Below are 20,327 nucleotides of genomic sequence, written 5' to 3'. Positions count from 1 at the left end.
TCTGATTGGATCATCGCCAGTTCGTTTTTTTTTTACTTTTTATTTGAACAATAACAACAACAACACCACACAATACAATATAAACAAGAGTACATTTAGCATATCAAAATGTTTCAGGGGTACATATTACAATATAAATACACATGATGAAAACAGATTAAACAGAGCAAACAAAGATAAATTCCGCACCGCTTTCAGGTTTGTATATTTCAAAATAGTGTGCAAATACGTCTTTACATCTATTTTAAAATGTTCAAACGTAGGACTGTTCCCAGACCATTTCCCTTTGTGTATATAATAAGTTCAAGTTTATTTGTCAGTCCAGCCATATGCAAGTATACAGAGGAGCGAGATATCGCTCTCCGGGTCTACGGTGCGAATACAGACAAGACCATGACAAGACAGTGTAGACATAGACATTTTTTACAGGGTACATAAAGTGCAATGTGCAGAGTGCAATTTACTTTACATGATTGTAAACGTGCCAGTATAATAAATAACTAAGTCAACTGCAAACTATACTTTTGTATTATTTCCAATGGGATTGAAATTTCACATAATATCTATTTCTTTAAAACGTATATCAATATTGGCCTCTTTTATAATATAAGTTTGCAAATCAATCCAGATGGTTTTTATCACAGGACATTACCAAAATAAATGTTGAATAGTTTCAGGGCTACTTTCACAAAATACACAGTTACCATCTATACGTACAGAGCCGAGTACTGACCTCTGACCGGATCATCCCCAGTTCATTTTTTTTATTAACATTTTATTGCAGCAACAAATGGGCATCGCCCAACTTTTTTAAAATATTTTTTTATTTAAACACCAGAAATACAAAAAGGAGACACTCCTAATAAGTAATCACAGTATCCTATTCCTAATAATAATCATTTTACGTCACCACCGTAAATCTATCATGATTGACATTAATGTTGACCAACGACGTGAGGAGAACAAGGAAGTGCGCAGCTCTCCCGGTAGCAAATTATCACTGCGAGGGAGCCAATGAACTGCTAAGGTGCTGTGATTGATTGTCCTTGCAGCCAATGGCGACGCAGGGGCGGGCCCTCGTGACGGCTGTATCCGGCGGGTGGGCGGGCAGGAGGCCCTTGGCCCAGAGGCTCAGAGACCGGGTTTGCACGATCCGTCAGCCGACCGACTCCAGACCCCCACGCCGCCGCGCACGATGCCTCCTAGCGCCCAGCTCGACGAGAAGGTGTCGGGGATGAGGAAGGGGATCAGGGCGATCCTTCTCGGTCCACCCGGGGCCGGCAAAGGCACCCAGGTATGGGGCACGAGAGCAGTCCCGACTCGGCAGACTTCCTGTTCGCACGCGGGCAGCCCAGCAGCCAGAGGCTGATGACGTCACGTGCGGCGGACCCTGGTGTCCAGCTGGGTCAGTTGTAGTAGGGAGCTGTGTCCCGGGCTCAGTACCAGCTAGTCCGGCTGTGCGCTCACTGCAGCGACAAACCCAGCAGAGCTGGAGGCCCGTTGTTGCACAGCGGAACGCCAGAGACACACCGAGTCGCTGCAGACGCCAAAGAGAACACATTGGTTAATCATTTTTATGTTGCTTGAACAGGGCAGCAGGGTAGCGCAGGGGTCAGCATTGCTGCCTCGCAGCGCTGGGACCTGGGTTCAGCTCTGGACCTGGGAAGCTGTCTGTGTGGAGTTTGCATGTTCTCCCCGTATTCACATGGGTTTCCTCCCATAGTCCAGAGATGTGCTGGTGGGTTAATTGGTTCCTGGGAAAACTGGCCCTGGTGTGAGTGTGTCTGTCCTGTCCCTAGATGGGCTGGCGGCCTGTCCAGGCTGTACCCCACCCTGCACCCATTGCTTGCTGGGATCGACTCCAGCTCCCCCAAGACCCTGAATGGATGAAGTGGAAAACGTGTGGATGTAGCGTCTCCCTGGCGGGCGGAGCTGCATACTGACCGCAGGCAGTTCGCTGCGTTTGACCCGCTGCGTCTCGCGTAGCACCTTCCACGCACAGCGGCCTCCTGACACCTGACGTCTTATGTGTTGCCAGAAGCAGGGAGGAATTTGCCATTTAAAGAGTTTTAACACTGCTTTGCGTGTCATCACATGATGAAACATGATTTCACTAAGCAGCTATGGGGAGCTCTAGGCTCCAGTACAGCTGTTTACTACAGCGCCAGTAACCTGAGGGCTTGTCTAGAGGTGTTTGTGTAGATACAGAACCCTGCAGGTCATCTGTTGTTTCTTTTTGCAAAAAGTTACTGATTCATCAGGATATTAATTTGAGAGACATCTTCACGTGACAGTAGTTTCTCCCTGAGGGACAGCAGATCAGGACACTGTCCAGCTGCTGTCCAGTCACAGTGGCTGCTGTGTCACCTACAGTGGTCAGCTGTGCCGGACACCTGCATGTACCCAGAGTGACCCCAGTGTGCTCAGTGACCTAGCAAGTTAAAACGTTGAGGGATTTAATCTTTCAGAGGCTTTTATACAGCTGTCTGTGGACCTTAACTTGTTTCTGGTCTGTTGTTTTATGTAAGACTGTCTAGGTCTGAAGGGTCATTTAGTCTATTAGGTGAAGTCCTGGTCCTGCAGGGTCAGTGTGTCTGTGCAGGGGTCCAGTCCTGGTTCTGGACGGCTCTGGGGTTGGACTCTGGAACAGGTTTCACAACCTGCGTTATTGATGCAGCCGGACTGGCTTGTCTGTCCATCGATGATTCTGTCTGTAAGACGTTGGGTCAGTCCAGTTTGAAATCCCTGGCTACTTACTGGGAAAATAGCTGCAGGAATGGTGACCAGGGCTCCTGGGCATCCTGGAAAAACATCCTGACTTCCGTTGGCGTTTCTGAGACGTGTGTAAAAGTGTGGCGCTGCGCGGAGGTCCTGGTCTCTCACGGTCCCTGTGCCCGTCCGCAGGCGCCGCGCCTGGCCCGGCAGTACTGTGTGTGCCACCTGGCCACAGGGGACATGCTGAGGGCCATGGTGGCCTCGGGGTCCGAGCTGGGCAACCGCATCAAGCAGACCATGGACTCCGGGAAACTGGTAAGCTGTGGGGGGCGGGGGGACATGGGGAAAAACGGGGAGAGGAGGAAGGGGCTCAAACAGGGAGAGATTGGGGTTCATGGAGAGGGACGGGGGGACAGGGAGGGGGGAATAAGGGGGTAGAGGGAGGGAGGGGGCGGAATAAGGGGGTACAGGGAGAGACAGGAAGAGGGAGGGATGTACAGAGGGAGAGGGGAGAAGAGAGGAAGACAGATGGAGGACATGGGGGGCATCAGTCAGGCCGAGAGTCAGTCTCAGTACGAGGGTCTGCCTGTGGTTCTGTCTTGCCTGTGTAGGGCTGTTGATAACTTGTTTTTTATTCTGTGTATTGCTGTCTCTGTCTGGCCGCAGGTCAGTGATGAGATGGTGGTTGAGCTCATAGAGAAGAACCTGGACACGCCCCCTTGTACAAATGGCTTCCTATTGGATGGTTTTCCACGCACAGTGAAGCAGGCGGAGATGGTGAGTGGCTGGGTGAACAGGAGGGGTTGAGCTTGGCCAATCATGTTGGACTTTGGGGTTTCCAATCATCCAATCATCCATCTATTGTAACAGACTGTTCTACTGTACTGGGACTGTAACTCCTATTGTAATGGGACTGTTCTACTGCACTGGGATTGTAGCTCCTATTGTAACAGGACTGTCCTACTGCATTCTGGGGGCATAATTTTCAGATATTTCTCCCTTTTCCCCTCAGCTGGATGACCTGCTGGAGAAGCGCTCAGAGAAGCTGGAGTCAGTGATTGAGTTTTCTGTGGACGACTCCCTGTTAGTGCGCCGGATCTGTGGAAGGTGAGAGAGGGAGGCAGGGTGGGCTGGCCGGCGGAGGTCAGGGATCTGGTGCCCTGCTGTTCAGAGCTGATCACTGAGTCGTGACCTCCTCCCCTTGTCTCTCGGTTTCTCAGGCTCATTCACCAGCCCAGCGGCCGCTCTTACCACGAGGAGTTCAACCCCCCCAAAGAGCCCATGAAGGATGATGTGAGTGTGAGAAGGCGCCACGTGCGAGAGGGAGGGTGAAAGTGCACCATGTGCGAGAGTGAGGGGGGCGTGGGCGTGGGCGTGTGAGTCTCTGTACTGGAATGATTCCCTGTCTCCATGTCCCCCTCCTCCTGCTGCTCCCCCAGGTGACCGGAGAGCCCCTGATCCGGCGCTCAGACGATAACGAGCAGACTCTGCGCTCGCGCCTCTCGGCCTACCACTCCCAGACCGCCCCGCTGGTGCAGTACTACCGCGCGCGGCAGCTCCACACCGCCGTGGACGCCTCGCAGTCCCCCGACGTCGTCTACGCCAGCATCCTCGCCGCCTTCTCCCACGCCACCTGTAAAGATCTGGTGCTCTTCGTCTAGCGCTCCCCGTCACCCCCCTCCTCTCTCTCCCTCTCGCGTCACCCTCCTCCTCTCTCTCCCTGTCCCTGCCCCGTCACCCTCCTCCTCCTCCTCTCTCTCCCTCTCCCTGCCCTGTCCCCTCTGCCTGTATGGTCACAAGGGATCTGCAGTGACCTCCTGTCCGCTCGGCCGGCCTCTCCTTGGGCACTGTCTCTCCCTCTGCTCCTCTGACCTCTGCTCTTCCAGCAGCACCTGGCCTTGAGGAGTCTCTGGAATGACTTGGCCAAGGAGCTCTGAACTTCCTTCCTGTGCTGCGTTTTTCAAACGCAGTTGTCCAGCGCAGAGGCATGCCGCTGTGTCCCGTGGGGATTCCGTCGTGTCCTGTGAGCTCTGGCTGTGCGTTGGCACCGTGAATTGAATGTAAAAATCAATAAACCGGGTGGAGGTGTTGTGTTGGACTGGAGCAGACCTTGGCGGTTCTTTTCAATATTGCATACTTGTCAACCAACAATTTAATCTAAAGGTGATCGTCAGATGATTAAATATGAATATTTTTCAATGCACTTTCAATGCAAAATCATTTCAACCAGGAGACTGATAGAGACATATATCAAATATTGCTGTATATAGTCCATATTACCTGTAAAGTGCTTTGAAGTGTGCAGAAACGCACTATATAAGTGTAAGCAATTATTATTATTATTATTATTCTGTTTTATATATGCATGCTGTAGTGGTCATTAATATTATGCAGACCTGTGGCCACAAGAGGGCGTCCTTCTTTTTGTTTCCCCACCTTGTTCTTCAGTTTCAGCCCTGGTTTCTACTTCAGCTTCTTGCTTTGAGAATTGGGGGATTAACCTACAGTGTCCTTGCGAAGTATGTCTGCGTGCCTGTGGGCGTCCCTGTCATCGCTGAGGGGGGACGGGGGGCCAGCAGACAATAAACTGTCGGTTTCTCTTTCTCTTGTGTTTCAGCTGTTTGAGTCCCAGACCCCCGCTGAGAGTCCTGCTCCCCCTGCTCTGAGCTCCGGAGGGGGGAGGGGGGGCGTTTGTAGTCACACAGTTACCTGTCTTAGCGGGGGGCGGCTGCGTGGCACAGCAGCACGCCCAGGATCAACTGCAGAATGTCTTTATATGAATAAAAGAGGAAACAGCTATTTTCTATCACGAAACCAGAGTTGCAGTCTTTTCATTTATGCTGAACTGATTCACGTCCTAGCGTGCCGGTCGCTCGTTTTAAAAGGGCGTGCAGATGGGGAGAGCTCTCAGCACATAGCCCTGTGCTCGGCGTGCTGGGGGGGGGGGGCTGTCTTCTGGGCAGTGTACCCCCCCACCAGGAGGACGAAAGCAGGTACACGGGAGGTGTGTGTATGTATACAGGTCTCAGCCACACTCGGGACCCGGTGTCCTAATGCCCTGCCAGCCTGTGGCCTCAGTGCTGAGCCCGGAAGTGCGCAGTGCTAAGAGCACACGTGTCATTGGCGGCTCCGCGGGTAAAGGATGAGACCTTGCACAAAGGTCCTGAGCGGGTAGACGTACTGTGAGATAAACAGGTCAGGTGCTTGAGCAGGTGACGCTGAGCGACGGGCAGTACGGCTCAAGCCCAAAACACACCTCTTGAATATTTCCACATCCCGGGCGGGGCCATAGAGGACGTGGCCTCAGGGGAGGTGCACACGGACGGGTAACCGGAGAGGGTTCAGGGTGCTTGTAGGTGTGAGTGCGAGGCCGCCGGTTCCTGAACCTGCAGTCGCTCACCAGGTCTTGACCCCCTGTTGCTATGGAGCGTCGCCTAGATACGGTGTTGTTATTGTGACGTCACAGAAACGCGCCGGAAAAGGCGCTGTTGCGAAGAGACGGAGGACAAACGGACTGAGACACGGGGTTAATGTGGAAACTGCGAATCATCACTTAATCAGGTAATTAATAAGGTAATTGACCAAATCTCATTGACAGTGTGGCATCAAGGCGAGTACCGCTGTGTTCCAATGATCGCTTACTGGAGAAAAGCGAGTGAAGGAGAGTAGACGTGCCCCAGCCCGGGGGCTCCGCACGGCACTGCTGCTGAGCACTTCCGCCTTCTGTGTTTATATTCGCAGTCTGCAGTTTCCCCGGGGCAGCGGGCAGCAGCCTGGGCCACAGCGGTCCCGGAGAGAGCGGAAAGGAGGCGGGTGTGGACCTCTCAGTAAAAGCCCGATTAAATTGGAGAAAGATGCTGCTGTTGCAGGTGTTAGGATGAATCTCGCTGGATTAATCAGCTCAAAGCCGATCCTGTGTTTGTTACCGCTGCGCGCTGCAGTTTCCGGGGCTGACTAATCGGCTTAGCGCCTGGGCTGCCCGCCCTGCTGCCTCCCGGGCTTGGGCGCTTTCTCGAACACCTTTTTTTTAACATTTTTTTATTTATGCTTAACAGAATAACAAAAATGACAATACAAACAAGAGTACATATAACAATTCAAGTGGGTAGCTGCGTCAGCATGCGTAGGCTGCAAAGGAACCAGTAATAGGTTTATTCCATGCTGAAAAAAAGAAGAAAGAGAACACAACGTTTCGGCCGTGGAGCCTTCTTCAAGTGTGAGGGTGAGGGTGTCAGCCACACCTGAAGAAGGCTCCACGGTCGAAACGTTGTGTTCTCTTTCTTCTTTTTTTCAGCATGGAATAAACCTATTACTTGTTCCTATAACAATTCAAGACAACAATATCGTCAGGGGTACATATTACTACATACATTCAAGTTACGAAAAAAGATTAAACAAATTGAATAAAAATCATGTCCGCACCGCTTTAATATTTTTGCACTTTGAAATAGTCTGCAAACACCCCCTTATTTCCATTTTAAAATACTCAAACACAGGGCTCTTCCCAGACCACTTCATTTTATGTATATAAAAACGTGCCATTATAATAATTAATTTTATTACAAACGAAATTGTAATATTGTTTTCGATGGGGCTGAAACTTAACATAACATCTTTTTCATCAAAACAAATATCAATATTGGTCTCTTTTTTAATATAAGTCTGCAACTTAGTCCAGAAATGTTTTACCCTGGGACATAACCAAAACAAAAGCTGAATAGTTTCAGGGCTACTGTCACAAAAAACACATTTGTCATCTATATTAATTTGAAAACGCTGGGTAACAAGAGTCTTAACTGGGTAAATGCAATTAATTATTTTATATGAAACCTCCTTAACCTTATTGGTTATACAATATTTATTTTGTATAATATTATTGGGCATCATCCAAATTTTTTTTCCAATCAATGCGTTTTCCAAATGAGGAATTCCAATATATTGTAACCGCAAGTAAATTATCATTTTTCAACAAGGATCTCAAAAATTGGTTATTACATCCACAACTCAGAATATCCTTTCCTTGTAGTCTAATGTGAGCTGTAAATTCTTCCAACGTTTCTAAAGGACTACTATTACAACTCCTTAAAAGAGTTATTATTTCCCCAGAAATCGCGTTAATTACAGTGAAATACTGATCAAAAGTAATAGAAATATTGTATCTATTAACAAACTCGGTGTAACTATATATATTTCACCATTCGCATTGATTAATTGTTTAATCCAAATTATACCATTCTTGACCCAATTTTTTAAAAATAAGGTTTTATTTCTAACTTTTATATATCTGTTGTTCCAAATAGTAAATCCATGAGGGCAAAAGTTATGTTTATACAGTACATAAGTGACCACGTTAGAAGTACTACTGTCTCGAGCACCTCCCTCTTCCCGAAATCACCGACATTTCGGGTCTTTCCTTCGCCCGGCCCCTGCGCGCATGACGCCACGGGGTGGGTTTTCCGAATGCCATGCGCGTTGCGTCACGGGTCGGGGCTTTCCTCTGTGACGTCAGCGCGAGAAAGCGAAAGGGTGCGAGCAGTGCCGAGCCGTGTCTGGCGGTGGGCAGGCAAGGGGCTCAGCCCGGCACAGTTAGCGAAGGGCTATTCGGTCAGTTGTGAGTTCACTCTTGAGAAGTCCCCGCCAGCGAGAGGAGGAGGTGAATAAGCTCTAGAGGGAGCGAGCTGAAGGACGATACAACGCCCGGGGCCGGTTGGTTTGGTCGGCGCCCTGCCGAGCCAAGGGAGGGAACAGCGCCTCTCCGAGAACCAGCCTCCCATTTCACCCGGGGACAGAGGTACGGGGTCCGAGGTCCGGGGGTGCTGCTGTGTCCTCCAGCGGCTCGTTGTGGGCTGGTCTGGGGCCCAGCTCGCTCGCCGCCGGGCTGCCGAGGGCGATACGCGGCGTTGCGCTGCGATCCGTGAGCAGCGGCGGCCGGCCCGCCCGGGCACAACCTGGCACGCACGGCCTCTCCGGCGGCTCCGGGTTCTCCCCTGCCCGGACCCGTCGGACGGGCTGACGCGTTCACTCAGTCAGAGGGGAAAACTCCCGGGTGAGGAACAAGTACTGTAGCTGACTGGCGTGTTGTAGGCAGCTGAGAGAAGGTGGTATCGAGTGAGGCCTGGTCTCTCCACACGTTCCCAGCGCTGAGTGCACAGGGCTGCCAGTGTGATCCAGTGTCACCATCAGTCTGTCCTGCTGGACCCCGGTTTGGGCTGGGTGTGCGAGTACCTGTCTGTGTCCTGTATCGGTGTGCCACTACAGTGCTACTGTGCCACTACAGTGTCTCTCTGGTGCCTGTACAGTATCTGTACAGTGTCTCTCTGGTGCCACTACAGTGCCAGTGTGCCAGTACAGTGTCTGTATGGTGCCAGTGTGGCAGTACAGTGTCTCTCTGGTGCCTGTACAGTGTTTGTACAGTGTCTCTCTGGTGCCACTACAGTGCCAGTGTGCCAGTACAGTGTCTGTCTGGTGCCTGTACAGTGCCAGTGTGCCGGATCAGTGTCTGTCTGGTGCCAGTACAGTGCCAGTGTGCCGGATCAGTGTCTGTCTGGTGCCAGTACAGTGCCAGTGTGGCAGTACAGTGTCTGTCTGGTGCCAGTACAGTGCCAGTGTGGCGGATCAGTATCTGTCTGGTGCCAGTACAGTGCCAGTGTGCCGGATCAGTGTCTGTCTGGTGCCAGTACAGTGCCAGTGTGCCAGATCAGTGTCTGTCTGGTGCCAGTACAGTGCCAATGTGGCAGTACAGTGTCTGTCTGGTGCCAGTACAGTGCCAGTGTGCCGGATCAGTGTCTGTCTGGTGCCAGTACAGTGCCAGTGTGCCGGATCAGTGTCTGTCTGGTAACAGTACAGTGTCAGTGTGGCAGTACAGTGTCTGTCTGGTGCCAGTACAGTGCCAGTGTGGCAGTACAGTGTCTGGTGCCAGTACAGTGCCAGTGTGCCGGATCAGTGCCAGTAAGTCTGGGTTTTGCTGGTCATGTGTATCACAGGCTCATGTGTGCTGCGGCTGGCCAGTCACAGCCCAGATCTCGGTAAATATCTCGCAGACCTAAACATCGGATCCTCTTCTCTTCCTTTCTGAATCTTCTCCATTCATCTCTCACTTCCTCCTCCCACCGCGTCGCGGTGAGGCAGCAGCTCAGAGTCATAGGGAGAGCTGGCGCAGTCCACGAGGAAGGCTGTGGTTCCATCCTTCCAGGAAAACCCCGTCCGTTTCTACAGAAACAGGACTGGTGTTCCCGAGTCCCAGCTGCTGTACTGAAAGCTCTGGGGATCCACACGCCCTGTCTGGGGGAGGAGGGTGGCCCCATCTTGGGCAGGGGGGACTCCAAGTGCAGGCTGGAGCAGTGTGGGGCTCTGAGTTCAGACTAACGGAGGGTTGCTCATGGAAGCTGTAAATGAAATAAAGGAAGTTGAGGTTCAGAGAAGCCAGCAGCCATATCACTCTGCAACTCACAATTGGCAGCCCCCTGAAGCTCAGCAGTGTGAGCCTGGTCAGTACCTGGATGGGAGACCTCCTGGGAAAAACTAAGGCTGCTGCTGGAAGAGGTGTTAGTGGGGCAGTAGGAGGCGCTCACCCTGCTGTCCATGTGGGTCCTAATGCCCCAGTATAGTGACGGGGACACTATACTGTAAACAGGCGCCGTCCTTCGGATGAAACGTAAAACCGAGGTCCTGACTCTCTGTGGTCATTAAAAATCCCAGGGCATTTCTAGAAAAGAGTAGGGGTGTAACCCCGGTGTCCTGGCCAAATTTCCCACTGGCCCTTACCAATCATGGCCTCCTAATAACCCCCCTCTCTGAACTGGCTTCATGTCTCTGCTCTCCTCCCCACTGAGAGCTGGTGTGTGGTGAGTGTTCTGGCGCACTATGCCTGCCGTCGCATCATCCAGGTGGGGCTGCACACTGGTGTGGGTGGAGGGGATCCTCATTACCTGTAAAGCGCTTTGAGTGAAACGTCCAAAAAAGCGCTATATAAGTGTAAGCAATTACACAGGGCTGTGGATTGTACAGCTGCGGCAGCAGAGCACACAGAGACACACTGGAGCTGTGGGCAGCAGACTCCTCTTCCCCCCTGTTCACATGGCCCTGTGGTAGGTCAGGAGATGATCACTGCTGTTCCTTTCCTGGCGCAATCAGCCAGAGGTGTGCAAAGGGAAGAGGATTTAGAACTGAGAACAGGAGGCAGTTCTTTGCCCAAAGTGTGGTGGGAGTGTGGAACAAGCCGCCCAGCCATGTGGCTGAAGCCGATACCTGTTATTCCCAGAAACAGCTGGGTGAGATCCTGGGATCAATTGGCCGGAGGGGATGAATCGCTCCTCTCCTTGAAGCCTAAGTTCCTGGGGTTCCAGGAAGTGTTGCGGTCTTTCCCCGGCTCTGTCCTGGGGTCTGTGATGGCGGGCTGGCTTTGCTGGGTCGGAGGTGTGACAGTGGAGGGGGCGGGGGGCACGGCGGTGGGGCTGCCAGTAACTCTGCTCAGTCTTTCCTCTCCGGCTGTTGTTGTTGAAGTGCAGAAGCCACATCAAACACTGCAGCGGAGCGCTGGTATGAGAGCCAGACGAGCTCGGTGTCGAGTGCAGGGGCTCAGCGGCCAGCGGCCAGGAGCCTGTCCAGTCCTGCAGAGGCCCTGGTTCTTCTGTGCTCCCTTGGCTGCTGCTGCAGTGTCGGCCAGACTCCCTGCTCCTGCACTCCGGACAGGTTCTGCACCAGAGATGCTGACCTCTGCTTTAGGGTTCGCAGAATGATTCAGGGTTAATTCAGGGTAGCTGACCTCTGCTTTAGGGTTCGCAGTGCCTCTTGGGGCCTGGGGTTCCCCACTGATTGCCTCTGTGCGGTCAGAGGTGTCTGGTTCCTGGTGCTTGCACGGGTCGCAGGCCTCGGGCACAGTTTTACACACCCCTGTATGTTTGTACCTCTTCCTTTTCGGGGTCCTTCTGTTTCTGTTGACTGTTCTGGGCTTGACTGAAATGTCCACATGGGGGTGAGCATGCCCCAAAACATGCAGCAGGGGTTTAGAGAGGAAGCCAATTCCACTGCAGGGGTGTCGTCAGGGGGGTCCTGTCTTGAGGGGGTCTTTTCCAAGGGGCTCTGCCCGGTTGCATCGGGCCTGTCTGAGCAGATGTATGTGTGTGCGTGCGCCACAGAGTCACACTGAGCCAGGCCACATCTGGACTGGGGTCGGGGGGTTGGGAGGAGGGATTCTGTCTGCCTAGATGCCCAAATAAAACCTAAAACCTCCTTCCCTGTTGCACAGACTGTCTGTCCACTGAGCTGTGCCTGTGTTGTGTGGAGTGTTATGCTATAGGACTGTGTGTGGATTGTGTGGAATGAATGGCTGTAGCATGCGTTTGCAGTTTGTGTTTTGTGTTAGGTGTGTTGTGTGGTGCATGATTAATGTGCTGAGTGTTGTTATTAATGGGATGAGTGCCGTACTGTGTGTGTGGGATGATGTTTGCTCTGCTCTTGCTGTCTCGCAGTCAGGATCACTATGGCAACAGCAGTAGCAGCGCACAGTGGAGTAGTGTGGGGGATGATCACTGTTCCTCCGTCTCTCTCTGTCCTGGCAGTGGTTCAGCTGTCTCCATGAATGTACAAGTGAGAGGAGCTGCAGGCACAGCACTGAGGGTTAGTGTACAGCTGAGAGGAGCTGCAGGCGCAGCACTGAGGGGTTAATGTACAGCTGAGAGGAGCTGCAGGCGCAGCACTGAGGGGTTAATGTACAGCTGAGAGGAGCTGCAGGCGCAGCACTGAGGGGTTAATGTACAGCTGAGAGGAGCTGCAGGCGCAGCACTGAGGGGTTAATGTACAGCTGAGAGGGAGGGGAGGAGTCTCAGCAGGAGCATGTTCAATGAGACACCTGATTCAGCTGTAATAACTTCCTGTTCTTCTACTTTCGGTTCCAGAGTGACAGAGTGAAAGGTGTGACAGAGGGAGAAGAGCCAGAGCTAGACTGCAGAACCGCGGAAGAGAGAGAACGAAAGAAAAAGAGAAAAGGAAACGTGGAGGACAGAGAGAAGAGAACGCAGCAGAAAAGCAGACGAGGAGGAGGAGGAGGTTTTATCGGGGCTGCAGTGTGGATGGTTCAGCCTCCTGTCCTGCTGTGGCTGGTTGGTGAGCGAGAGAGGAGGCGCTTCCTGGATCAGAGCCTCTCCGTGTGTCTGGTCTCCTGGCCGGGGCAGAGCCTCCGGCTGCGGGCAGAGGGCTGTCCTGTCTGAGTGCTGCTGATCGAGCCCGCGTCGCCAAGACAGAGCCCAGCCTGCCCTCTGGTGTCGGGGCACCAGATCGCGCCACAGGAAGAGGGAGGGCCGCGTGCCGTGATGGGCTCTGAGAGGGACTCGCAGTCTCCCCACTCCTCGGTCAGTGGAGTTCCCAACCCCAAGTGCCGGAGCGCTGGGAGACAGAGGCGGCGGATCTCCTTCCAGAGCCTGTTCCACAGCAAGCGGGCCTCACGGGCCAAGAGCGGCGCCAGCACTGGCGCCACTCCGGCTGGCGCCCCGCCGCCACCTCCGCAGCTGCTGCCCCCTGCGCACCCGCAGCCCGGCCCGGCCCGCCCACCTGACTCGCCTCAGCTGCCCTCCGGCGCCGGCTCGGATGGGGTCCTGTCAGGCAGCCGCAGCTCCCTGGGCTCGGCAGCAGCGGCGGCAGCTGGGCCGGAGCCGCCCGAGCCGAGCCCCGGCCTGCTGGAGTGCCCGCTGTGCCTGGTGCGGCAGCCGGCGGAGCAGGTGCCTGAGATCCTGGGCTGCAGCCACCGGTCCTGCCTGCCCTGCCTGCGGCAGTACCTGCGCATCGAGATCTCGGAGAGCCGTGTGCAGCTGTCCTGCCCCGAGTGCGCCGAACGCCTGTCCCCCCGCCAGGTGGGGCTCATCCTGGACGACGCCGCCCTGCTGGCCAAGTACGAGGAGTTCCTCCTGCGCCGCTGCCTGGCGGCCGACCCGGACTGCCGCTGGTGCCCAGCTCCTGACTGTAGGTGAGTTCTGGTGTGCTTGCCGAGCTGGGACGCGATGGGACTGGCCCGCGGACTGGTCTACTCTCCTGCCACTGGCACAGGGCTCCGCCGGCCCCTGTCTCTGGCCACGCCTCTCGCTGTCCCCCTCTGCCCAGTCTCTCTCAGCGGTCAGCTGCGTTGCTCTGGCCCTCTGCTGCTTTCGCTGCCAGTCTTGCAGCTGTGCCCAGCCAATCGGCCCGCAGGGAGATGCCCTCTTCACCCCACCCTGCCCGCTGTCCCCAGAGCTGTCCGTTGCCTGGGCAACCGTGGTGCTGTGCAGAAAGCAGGCCAACTGTTGCTAGTGGAAACCGCGGTCGATTTGTAATTAAGGCGCTCTGAAATACCCCACTACTGGCCTACACATTTCTGTTAGCGCACTGCATGGAATGATCTCTCTCTGTGTGCTGTGATTGCTGATCTCTCTCTGTGTGCTGTGATTGCTGATCTCTCTCTGTGTTGTGATATCTGATCTCTCTCTCTCTGTGTTGTGATTGCTGATCTCTCTCTGTGTCGTGATTGCTGATCTCTCTCTGTGCTGTGATATCTGATCTCTCTCTCTCTGTGTTGTGATTGCTGATCTCTCTCTCTCTGTGTCGTGATTGCTGATCTCTCTCTGTGTCGTGATTGCTGATCTCTCTCTCTCTGTGTCGTGATTGCTGATCTCTCTCTGTGTTGTGATTGCTGATCTCTCTCTCTCTGTGTCGTGATTGCTGATCTCTCTCTGTGTCGTGATTGCTGATCTCTCTCTCTCTGTGTCGTGATTGCTGATCTCTCTCTGTGTCGTGATTGCTGATCTCTCTCTGTGTTGTGATTGCTGATCTCTCTCTCTCTGTGTTGTGATTGCTGATCTCTCTCTGTGTCGTGATTGCTGATCTCTCTCTGTGTTGTGATTGCTGATCTCTCTCTCTCTGTGTCGTGATTGCTGATCTCTCTCTGTGTCGTGATTGCTGATCTCTCTCTGTGTTGTGATTGCTGATCTCTCTCTCTCTGTGTCGTGATTGCTGATCTCTCTCTGTGTCGTGATTGCTGATCTCTCTCTGTGTTGTGATTGCTGATCTCTCTCTCTCTGTGTTGTGATTGCTGATCTCTCTCTGTGCTGTGATATCTGATCTCTCTCTCTCTGTGTTGTGATTGCTGATCTCTCTCTCTCTGTGTTGTGATTGCTGATCTCTCTTTCTCCTACAGCTATGCTGTGATTGCCTATGGCTGTGCCAGCTGCCCCAAGCTCTCCTGCCAGCGGGAAGGCTGTGGGGCCGAGTTCTGCTACCACTGCAAGCAGGTTTGGCATCCCAATCAGACCTGCGATTCTGCGCGCCAGGAGAGGGCGCTGCGGCTGCCAGGGCAGAGTGGGCACTCCCCGGGCCTGAGCTACGGCCAGGAGCAAGGAACAGGTACTGGGCTCTCTGTGTATCCAGCATCCATTGTCCTGAGTGCGGTGTCTAGTGTCCATTATCCATGGTCCAGCGCCTGGCATCCTCTGTGCAGTGTCCATTGTCCACAGTCGAGTACCAGGTTTCCTCTGTCCAGTGTCCGGAGTCCAGTGTCTAATGTCCTCTATGCGGTGTCTAGTGTCCTTTGTCCATGGTCCAGTGCCTGGTATTTTCTCTGCAATGTCCAGTGTCCAGTGTGCTCTGTGCAGTGTCCGGTGTCCAGTGTGCTCAGGGTGCTGTACCCCTCTCAGCGCTCCCACGCCTTGTCTTACCCTGCCCCTTCCTCGTCTCCAGCTGATGACATCAAGCCCTGCCCGCGCTGTGGCGCTTACATCATCAAGATGAACGACGGGAGCTGCAATCACATGACCTGCGCGGTGTGCGGCTGCGAGTTCTGCTGGCTGTGCATGAAGGAGATCTCGGACCTGCACTACCTCAGGTGCGGTTCTGTCGGCGGCGGCGCCGGGGCAGGAGGGCAGCCTCTGCAGCACCGCGCCGCATCTGAACTTGCCCTCTCCCTCTCAGCCCCTCAGGCTGCACCTTCTGGGGCAAGAAGCCCTGGAGCCGGAAGAAGAAGATCGTCTGGCAGCTGGGCACCCTGATTGGCGCGCCGGTGGGCATCACACTGATCGCGGGCATCGCCGTGCCTGCCATGCTCATCGGCATCCCTGTCTACGTGGGCCGCAAGGTGAGTGGGGCCGCGCTGCGCCGGAGAGAGCCGCCGGTGTCCGGGCAGCGGGTGTCCCGGGTACTGACCCACCCGCCCTCTCTCTCCCGCGCAGATCCACAGCCACTATGAGGGGAAGAGGGTCTCCAAGCACAGGCGGAACCTGGCCATCTCCGGGGGCGTGGCCCTGTCCGTCCTCACCGCCCCGGTCATCGCCGCAGTCAGCGTAGGTGAGTGCGGGCGCCCGGGGGACCCCAGTGCGGTCAGCATGGCACCCGTTTCATCCTGTCCCCGACTTTTCTGCAGCAACCCGAAGGGCTAATATTTACCAGTCCAGTCATCTTTGAGCCACTGTGATGTCTGGAGTAGAAATAACACGAGTTTACGGTGGGGTAGTAAGGGGCCCCTAGTTCACTAGCTGCAGCCTGGGGTGGCGAGAGTCAGGTGGGTTGGAGTATGGGCAACCCTGCCTGTCAGGCCATGATCACGAGACTCGAGCAACTCAGGAGGGGGGCACAGCGCTCTCTCTCGCTCTCTGCGTGGGCACGCGCTGGTCTCTGTGTGTGCTGGGGTCTTGCGTTGCGTCTCCTCTCTCAGCTCAGGTCTGTGGGCAAGACGTCACTGTCTTCACTGCTGCTGAAAGCACGACACAGCGGCACTCATAACATTACTCTTATTGCTGCTCTCTAATACCACTGTTTTCTACAGTCTGTGGTTGATATTACAGTGGTGTTGTACCATATTTTCAGTCATCGCGCTCTAACACTGCCGTTCCCTCACTGCCCTGTGCTGCTGCTCACACTGGGACTCTGTGCTGTTCCCTCACTGCCCTGTGCTGCTGCTCATGCTGTAACTCTGTGCTGTTCCCTCACTGCCCTGTGCTGCTGCTCACACTGGGACTCTGTGCTGTTCCCTCACTGCCCTGTGCTGCTGCTCACACTGGGACTCTGTGCTGTTCCCTCACTGCCCTGTGCTGCTGCTCACACTGGGACTCTGTGCTGTTCCCTCACTGTCCTGTGCTCTGTGGCAGGTATCGGCGTGCCCATCATGCTGGCCTATGTGTACGGCGTGGTGCCCATCTCGCTGTGCCGGGGGGGCGGCTGTGGCGTCAGCAGGGCCAAGGGGCGAGGTGTCAAGATCGACTTTGACGAAGATGATGGACCGATCACAGGTGAGCACTGTGTCTCGTGACCGCTGACCCTTCAGAGGCCTGCCAGATGTACAGGTCACTACGATGTCCTCGTGTTCTGACCCCTGCCTGACCGGTCTGCTCTGTTGTAACCCATCGGTCAGTGGCGGACGCCTGGAGGGCGCTGAAGAGCCCCAGTCTCGGCGAGAGCAGTCTGGAGGGGGTGACCAGTGGCCTCAGCACCACCAGCCCCAGCGAAGGGGTAACCCCAGGGGCCTTGGGTGACGCCCCCTGCTTCAACACGCTGGCTGGGGGGGCGCTCAGCACTGGCACAGGCAAATACAGCAGGTACGACTGAGGGGGGCCATCGCTGCTAGAGGGAGGGTCAGTGCAGCAGAGGCGTGGAGGCTGATCCAGGGCTGCTCTGTCTGTCCACCAGGCTGGAGGTCCAGGCTGCGGACCTGGCGAAGGAGGCGTTGTCGCGGGACACGGGCAGCCTGGGCGCGGCGAGCGACTGCGCCAGCACGCGCGGCATGGCTGGGTCCATCATCTCCGCCTACAGCCCCCACGAGCGGTGAGCCGACTCTCTGTACCCCTCTCTCCCTCGCCAGGGCTGGACTTTCAGCCGGGGGGGTGTGAGTATCTCAGGAGCGTGTGGGCGGGCGTCAGGATTGTCTTGCGAGAACAGTGCAGCCAGATCACCACCAGACCGCTCCTGTCCTGTGCTGCCCTCTAGTGCCCGTGTGGTGCGAGTGCTGCCGCGTGGGCGCGGTGCGGTGTGCGACAGGGAAGTATCGGTGCTGTGTTGGGCCAGTCAGTGTGCCAGGGAAGCCATGCCCAGCTCATCTGGAGAACTGCATCGCATGGGGGACTAGGGTGTACCCCCTCCTACTTCTTCTCCAGTCTGAATTAGTAATGGCTGTGTTTGGGGATGTACATATATAAATTCTGGGGTACCGAGGACCAAAGATTTCTCCTTTAATAGGCCACAGTCGTTGAAATGTACCTCTAGAATTCACAGCTGCATCTGAAAACCTTTTACCGACAGTAAAGTTCCCCAGATCCCTGGGGCGCCCGGTCGCGTGCCACACAGCAGCGCTCGGACGTGGACAGGGGTCTGTCGGCTCCGACTGACCGTGTGGCCAGGTGGTCACTGCGGGAGTTGTGCAGGACAGTCCTGCAGGACGGCCACAGTTTGGACTGTGGGAAACAGTTTTGTTTTACAGTGACCAGTCCCTGAACTGACTTGCCTCTATGAGATACTGTAATGAGTAACCCGCCGATGCACAGAGCCGACGTCATGCTGTCTTACTGAGCTCTCTGTCACAATGTCTGTCCGACAGGGAGGGCACTAACCTGGAGATACAGGTGGACATCGAAACCAAGCCGAGTCACATCCGGCTCTCGAGCGGGGGCAGCGAGGAGGACCTGCTCCCCGCCCCTGTGTCGGTCGTCACGGTGCCCGCGCAGGGGGAGGAGCCCCAAGACTGCAGCTCCCGCAGGGGCGGGGCGTTGCCAGGGGGAGGGGCCTCCCTGTCTCCGGGGGAGTCGCTGGGGGAGATCCCCCTGCGCTCCCGGACTTGTGGCGACGTCACTCTGGCCCAGCCGGAGAGCATCCGCAGCGACCTGGAGACCTCGGACACGCAGTCGGACGACATCGCCGAGCTGACCTCTGACGACTGCGACTCGCCGCGCCCCCGTGCCTGCCCCCCCCCGCAGCACACGTGCCGTGGACTGCACCCCCCCGCGGACGGCCTGCATTGCCATGACAACGTCATGCTGTACGTGTGAGCGGAGGGGGCGCTTCCTGTCTCGGTTATTCCTCGTGCCCGTCTCTGCCGCTGTGACGGCGCAGGGCTGCTGTGCTGCGAGAGTCTGCCTGTTGCTCGTGGGGAGGGGTGGGGCTGGGGGGTGGTGGGGGAGGGGCTGGGGGGCGGGGCCAGGGATTCCTGCTGCTGAACTGGTTTCCCTGTGGCTTGTTTACTGTGAGGCAGCAGGCTGTCGTGCGAATTAATTAGCATGACTGTGCATGGCTGTTCTCACAGCTGTGCTGCTGCCACTGCTGCCTGTCTCAGGCGGAACTGCCCCCAACCCGCTGCCTGTCCCTCTGAGGGGAGAGACAGTGGAAGAGGTCAGGCTGCCAGTCCTCCCCTGGCCTCTGCAGGAATTAGACCAGAGCACCCCAGTCACCACGAGCAGCTTGGACACCCAGCATCGCAGCCAGGAAACCTGGGGCTCAAAACAGCGAATACCTGATGCTTATAGGAGTATCTGCAGAGGGAGGGGGGTGGCCGTTGTCCTGGAGGTTGTTATGGGAGTGGTCCACAGGTGGTGGGGAGGGGCACCACTTCCATGCAGAAGGCGGGCGAATTGTGCTTCTGTCTCTGCTGTTGAACTGACTTCCGTCAAGCCTTTTTTTAAAGCATATGTCTGTAATGATGCACGAAGCTTATTTTTCAAGATGATTCTAGGATTGAGGTTGTGTGAAAGCAGAGTGTACGTGAGCAGGCTGTGCTTTGCTGCCCTAGCAGTGCAGCAGAGAGGACTGGGTTGCAGGAGAGAAACTGGACCATCATTTCTAAAAGCAGCTCTGCGCTCTCTTTGGTGGTAGCTGTGGAGTTTGAGAGACCACACTTGAAAGCAGGAGCAGACCGTGCTGGAGTGCTGCTGACCTGCGTTTAACTCCAGTGTGGGTTTGAGATTGTGTGCTGGTCTGGTTCTTGCTGGCGGTGGCATTTCTCTCAAGCACATCTGAAGTCTAGCGCTTTGTTTTTACCAAATTCATGTGTCTCAGTGTAACGGTCACATGACCCTCAGCCATGTTTTGCGTGATTCGCAGGTGGTTTGTGTACAAGGCGCATTCATGTTTGCATACATGTACTCTAAATGATTTTCACGAGTCAGGCTCTGCCCGGAGAGCTTGTTCTCTCGCGGCCCGAGGCTGTGGTTCTTCAGCTCCAGGCCCGAACCGGCCAATGACAAAAGGGTGGAGCACTAGGGACTCGCCCTCCCGTACCCTCTGCACGCGCACACACACACGCGCGCTGGTCTGAGTGACTGGCTGTGGCTACATGAATGTATTCTCTCAGAGCTCACTGGGAACAAGCTCTTAATGACAGTTGGGTAGACGTGACCAGTGTATAGATATATATGTATAAACTATGGCACTTTTTTGTAGCCCTGCTTTGGGATGCTTTGGGATGTGCTGGGCTTGTGTGCGAGGTGCAGCCTGCAGGGCTGGAAATAAACACTGCTCTCTCTTGAACCCGGGGCCATGTGTGAGTCTGTGACTTTGCAGCCATGCAGCCTCTTTGATGATCCACCAGCACATGGGTATGGGGAGAAGGAGGGGGTATCTGGCCACACACAGAGGGGGACAGGAGAGGGAGGGGTATCTGGACACACACG

At 55.1% G+C, this 20,327-nt stretch overlaps 2 protein-coding genes across 4 annotated transcripts; both read left to right on the top strand.

Annotated features, from left to right (window-relative positions):
• The first annotated feature begins 1,087 nt into the window (after positions 1-1,087).
• On the top strand, positions 1,088-5,529 carry ak2 (adenylate kinase 2). 3 transcript variants are annotated; one of them, XM_088932941.1, is made up of 7 exons: positions 1,088-1,294; positions 2,905-3,030; positions 3,382-3,492; positions 3,728-3,822; positions 3,936-4,008; positions 4,155-4,350; positions 5,333-5,529. In XM_088932941.1, exons 1-7 carry the CDS (start codon positions 1,196-1,198, stop codon positions 5,338-5,340), a joined length of 708 nt encoding a protein of 235 aa, XP_088789067.1. In that variant the 5' UTR covers positions 1,088-1,195; the 3' UTR covers positions 5,341-5,529. The 3 variants fall into 3 exon arrangements, with proteins under 3 accessions (XP_088789067.1, XP_088789066.1, XP_088789064.1); XM_088932940.1 differs by having other exon boundaries at positions 4,155-4,878; XM_088932938.1 differs by having other exon boundaries at positions 4,155-5,234.
• A 6,842-nt stretch (positions 5,530-12,371) lies between these two features.
• On the top strand, positions 12,372-20,184 carry rnf19b (ring finger protein 19B). Its single transcript, XM_088932907.1, has 9 exons — positions 12,372-13,675; positions 14,879-15,084; positions 15,418-15,562; positions 15,649-15,811; positions 15,906-16,020; positions 16,821-16,961; positions 17,084-17,267; positions 17,359-17,493; positions 18,263-20,184. Exons 1-9 carry the CDS (start codon positions 13,026-13,028, stop codon positions 18,708-18,710), a joined length of 2,187 nt encoding a protein of 728 aa, XP_088789033.1. The 5' UTR covers positions 12,372-13,025; the 3' UTR covers positions 18,711-20,184.
• The last annotated feature ends 143 nt before the right edge of the window (positions 20,185-20,327 follow it).

The sequence above is a fragment of the Atractosteus spatula genome, chromosome 14, assembly GCF_055471065.1.
Source record: "Atractosteus spatula isolate fAtrSpa1 chromosome 14, fAtrSpa1.hap1, whole genome shotgun sequence".
Classification (NCBI taxonomy): Eukaryota; Metazoa; Chordata; class Actinopteri; order Semionotiformes; family Lepisosteidae; genus Atractosteus; species Atractosteus spatula.
The sequence above is the reverse complement of the archived record's forward strand: the minus strand, read 5'-3'. Positions and strand labels throughout refer to the sequence as shown.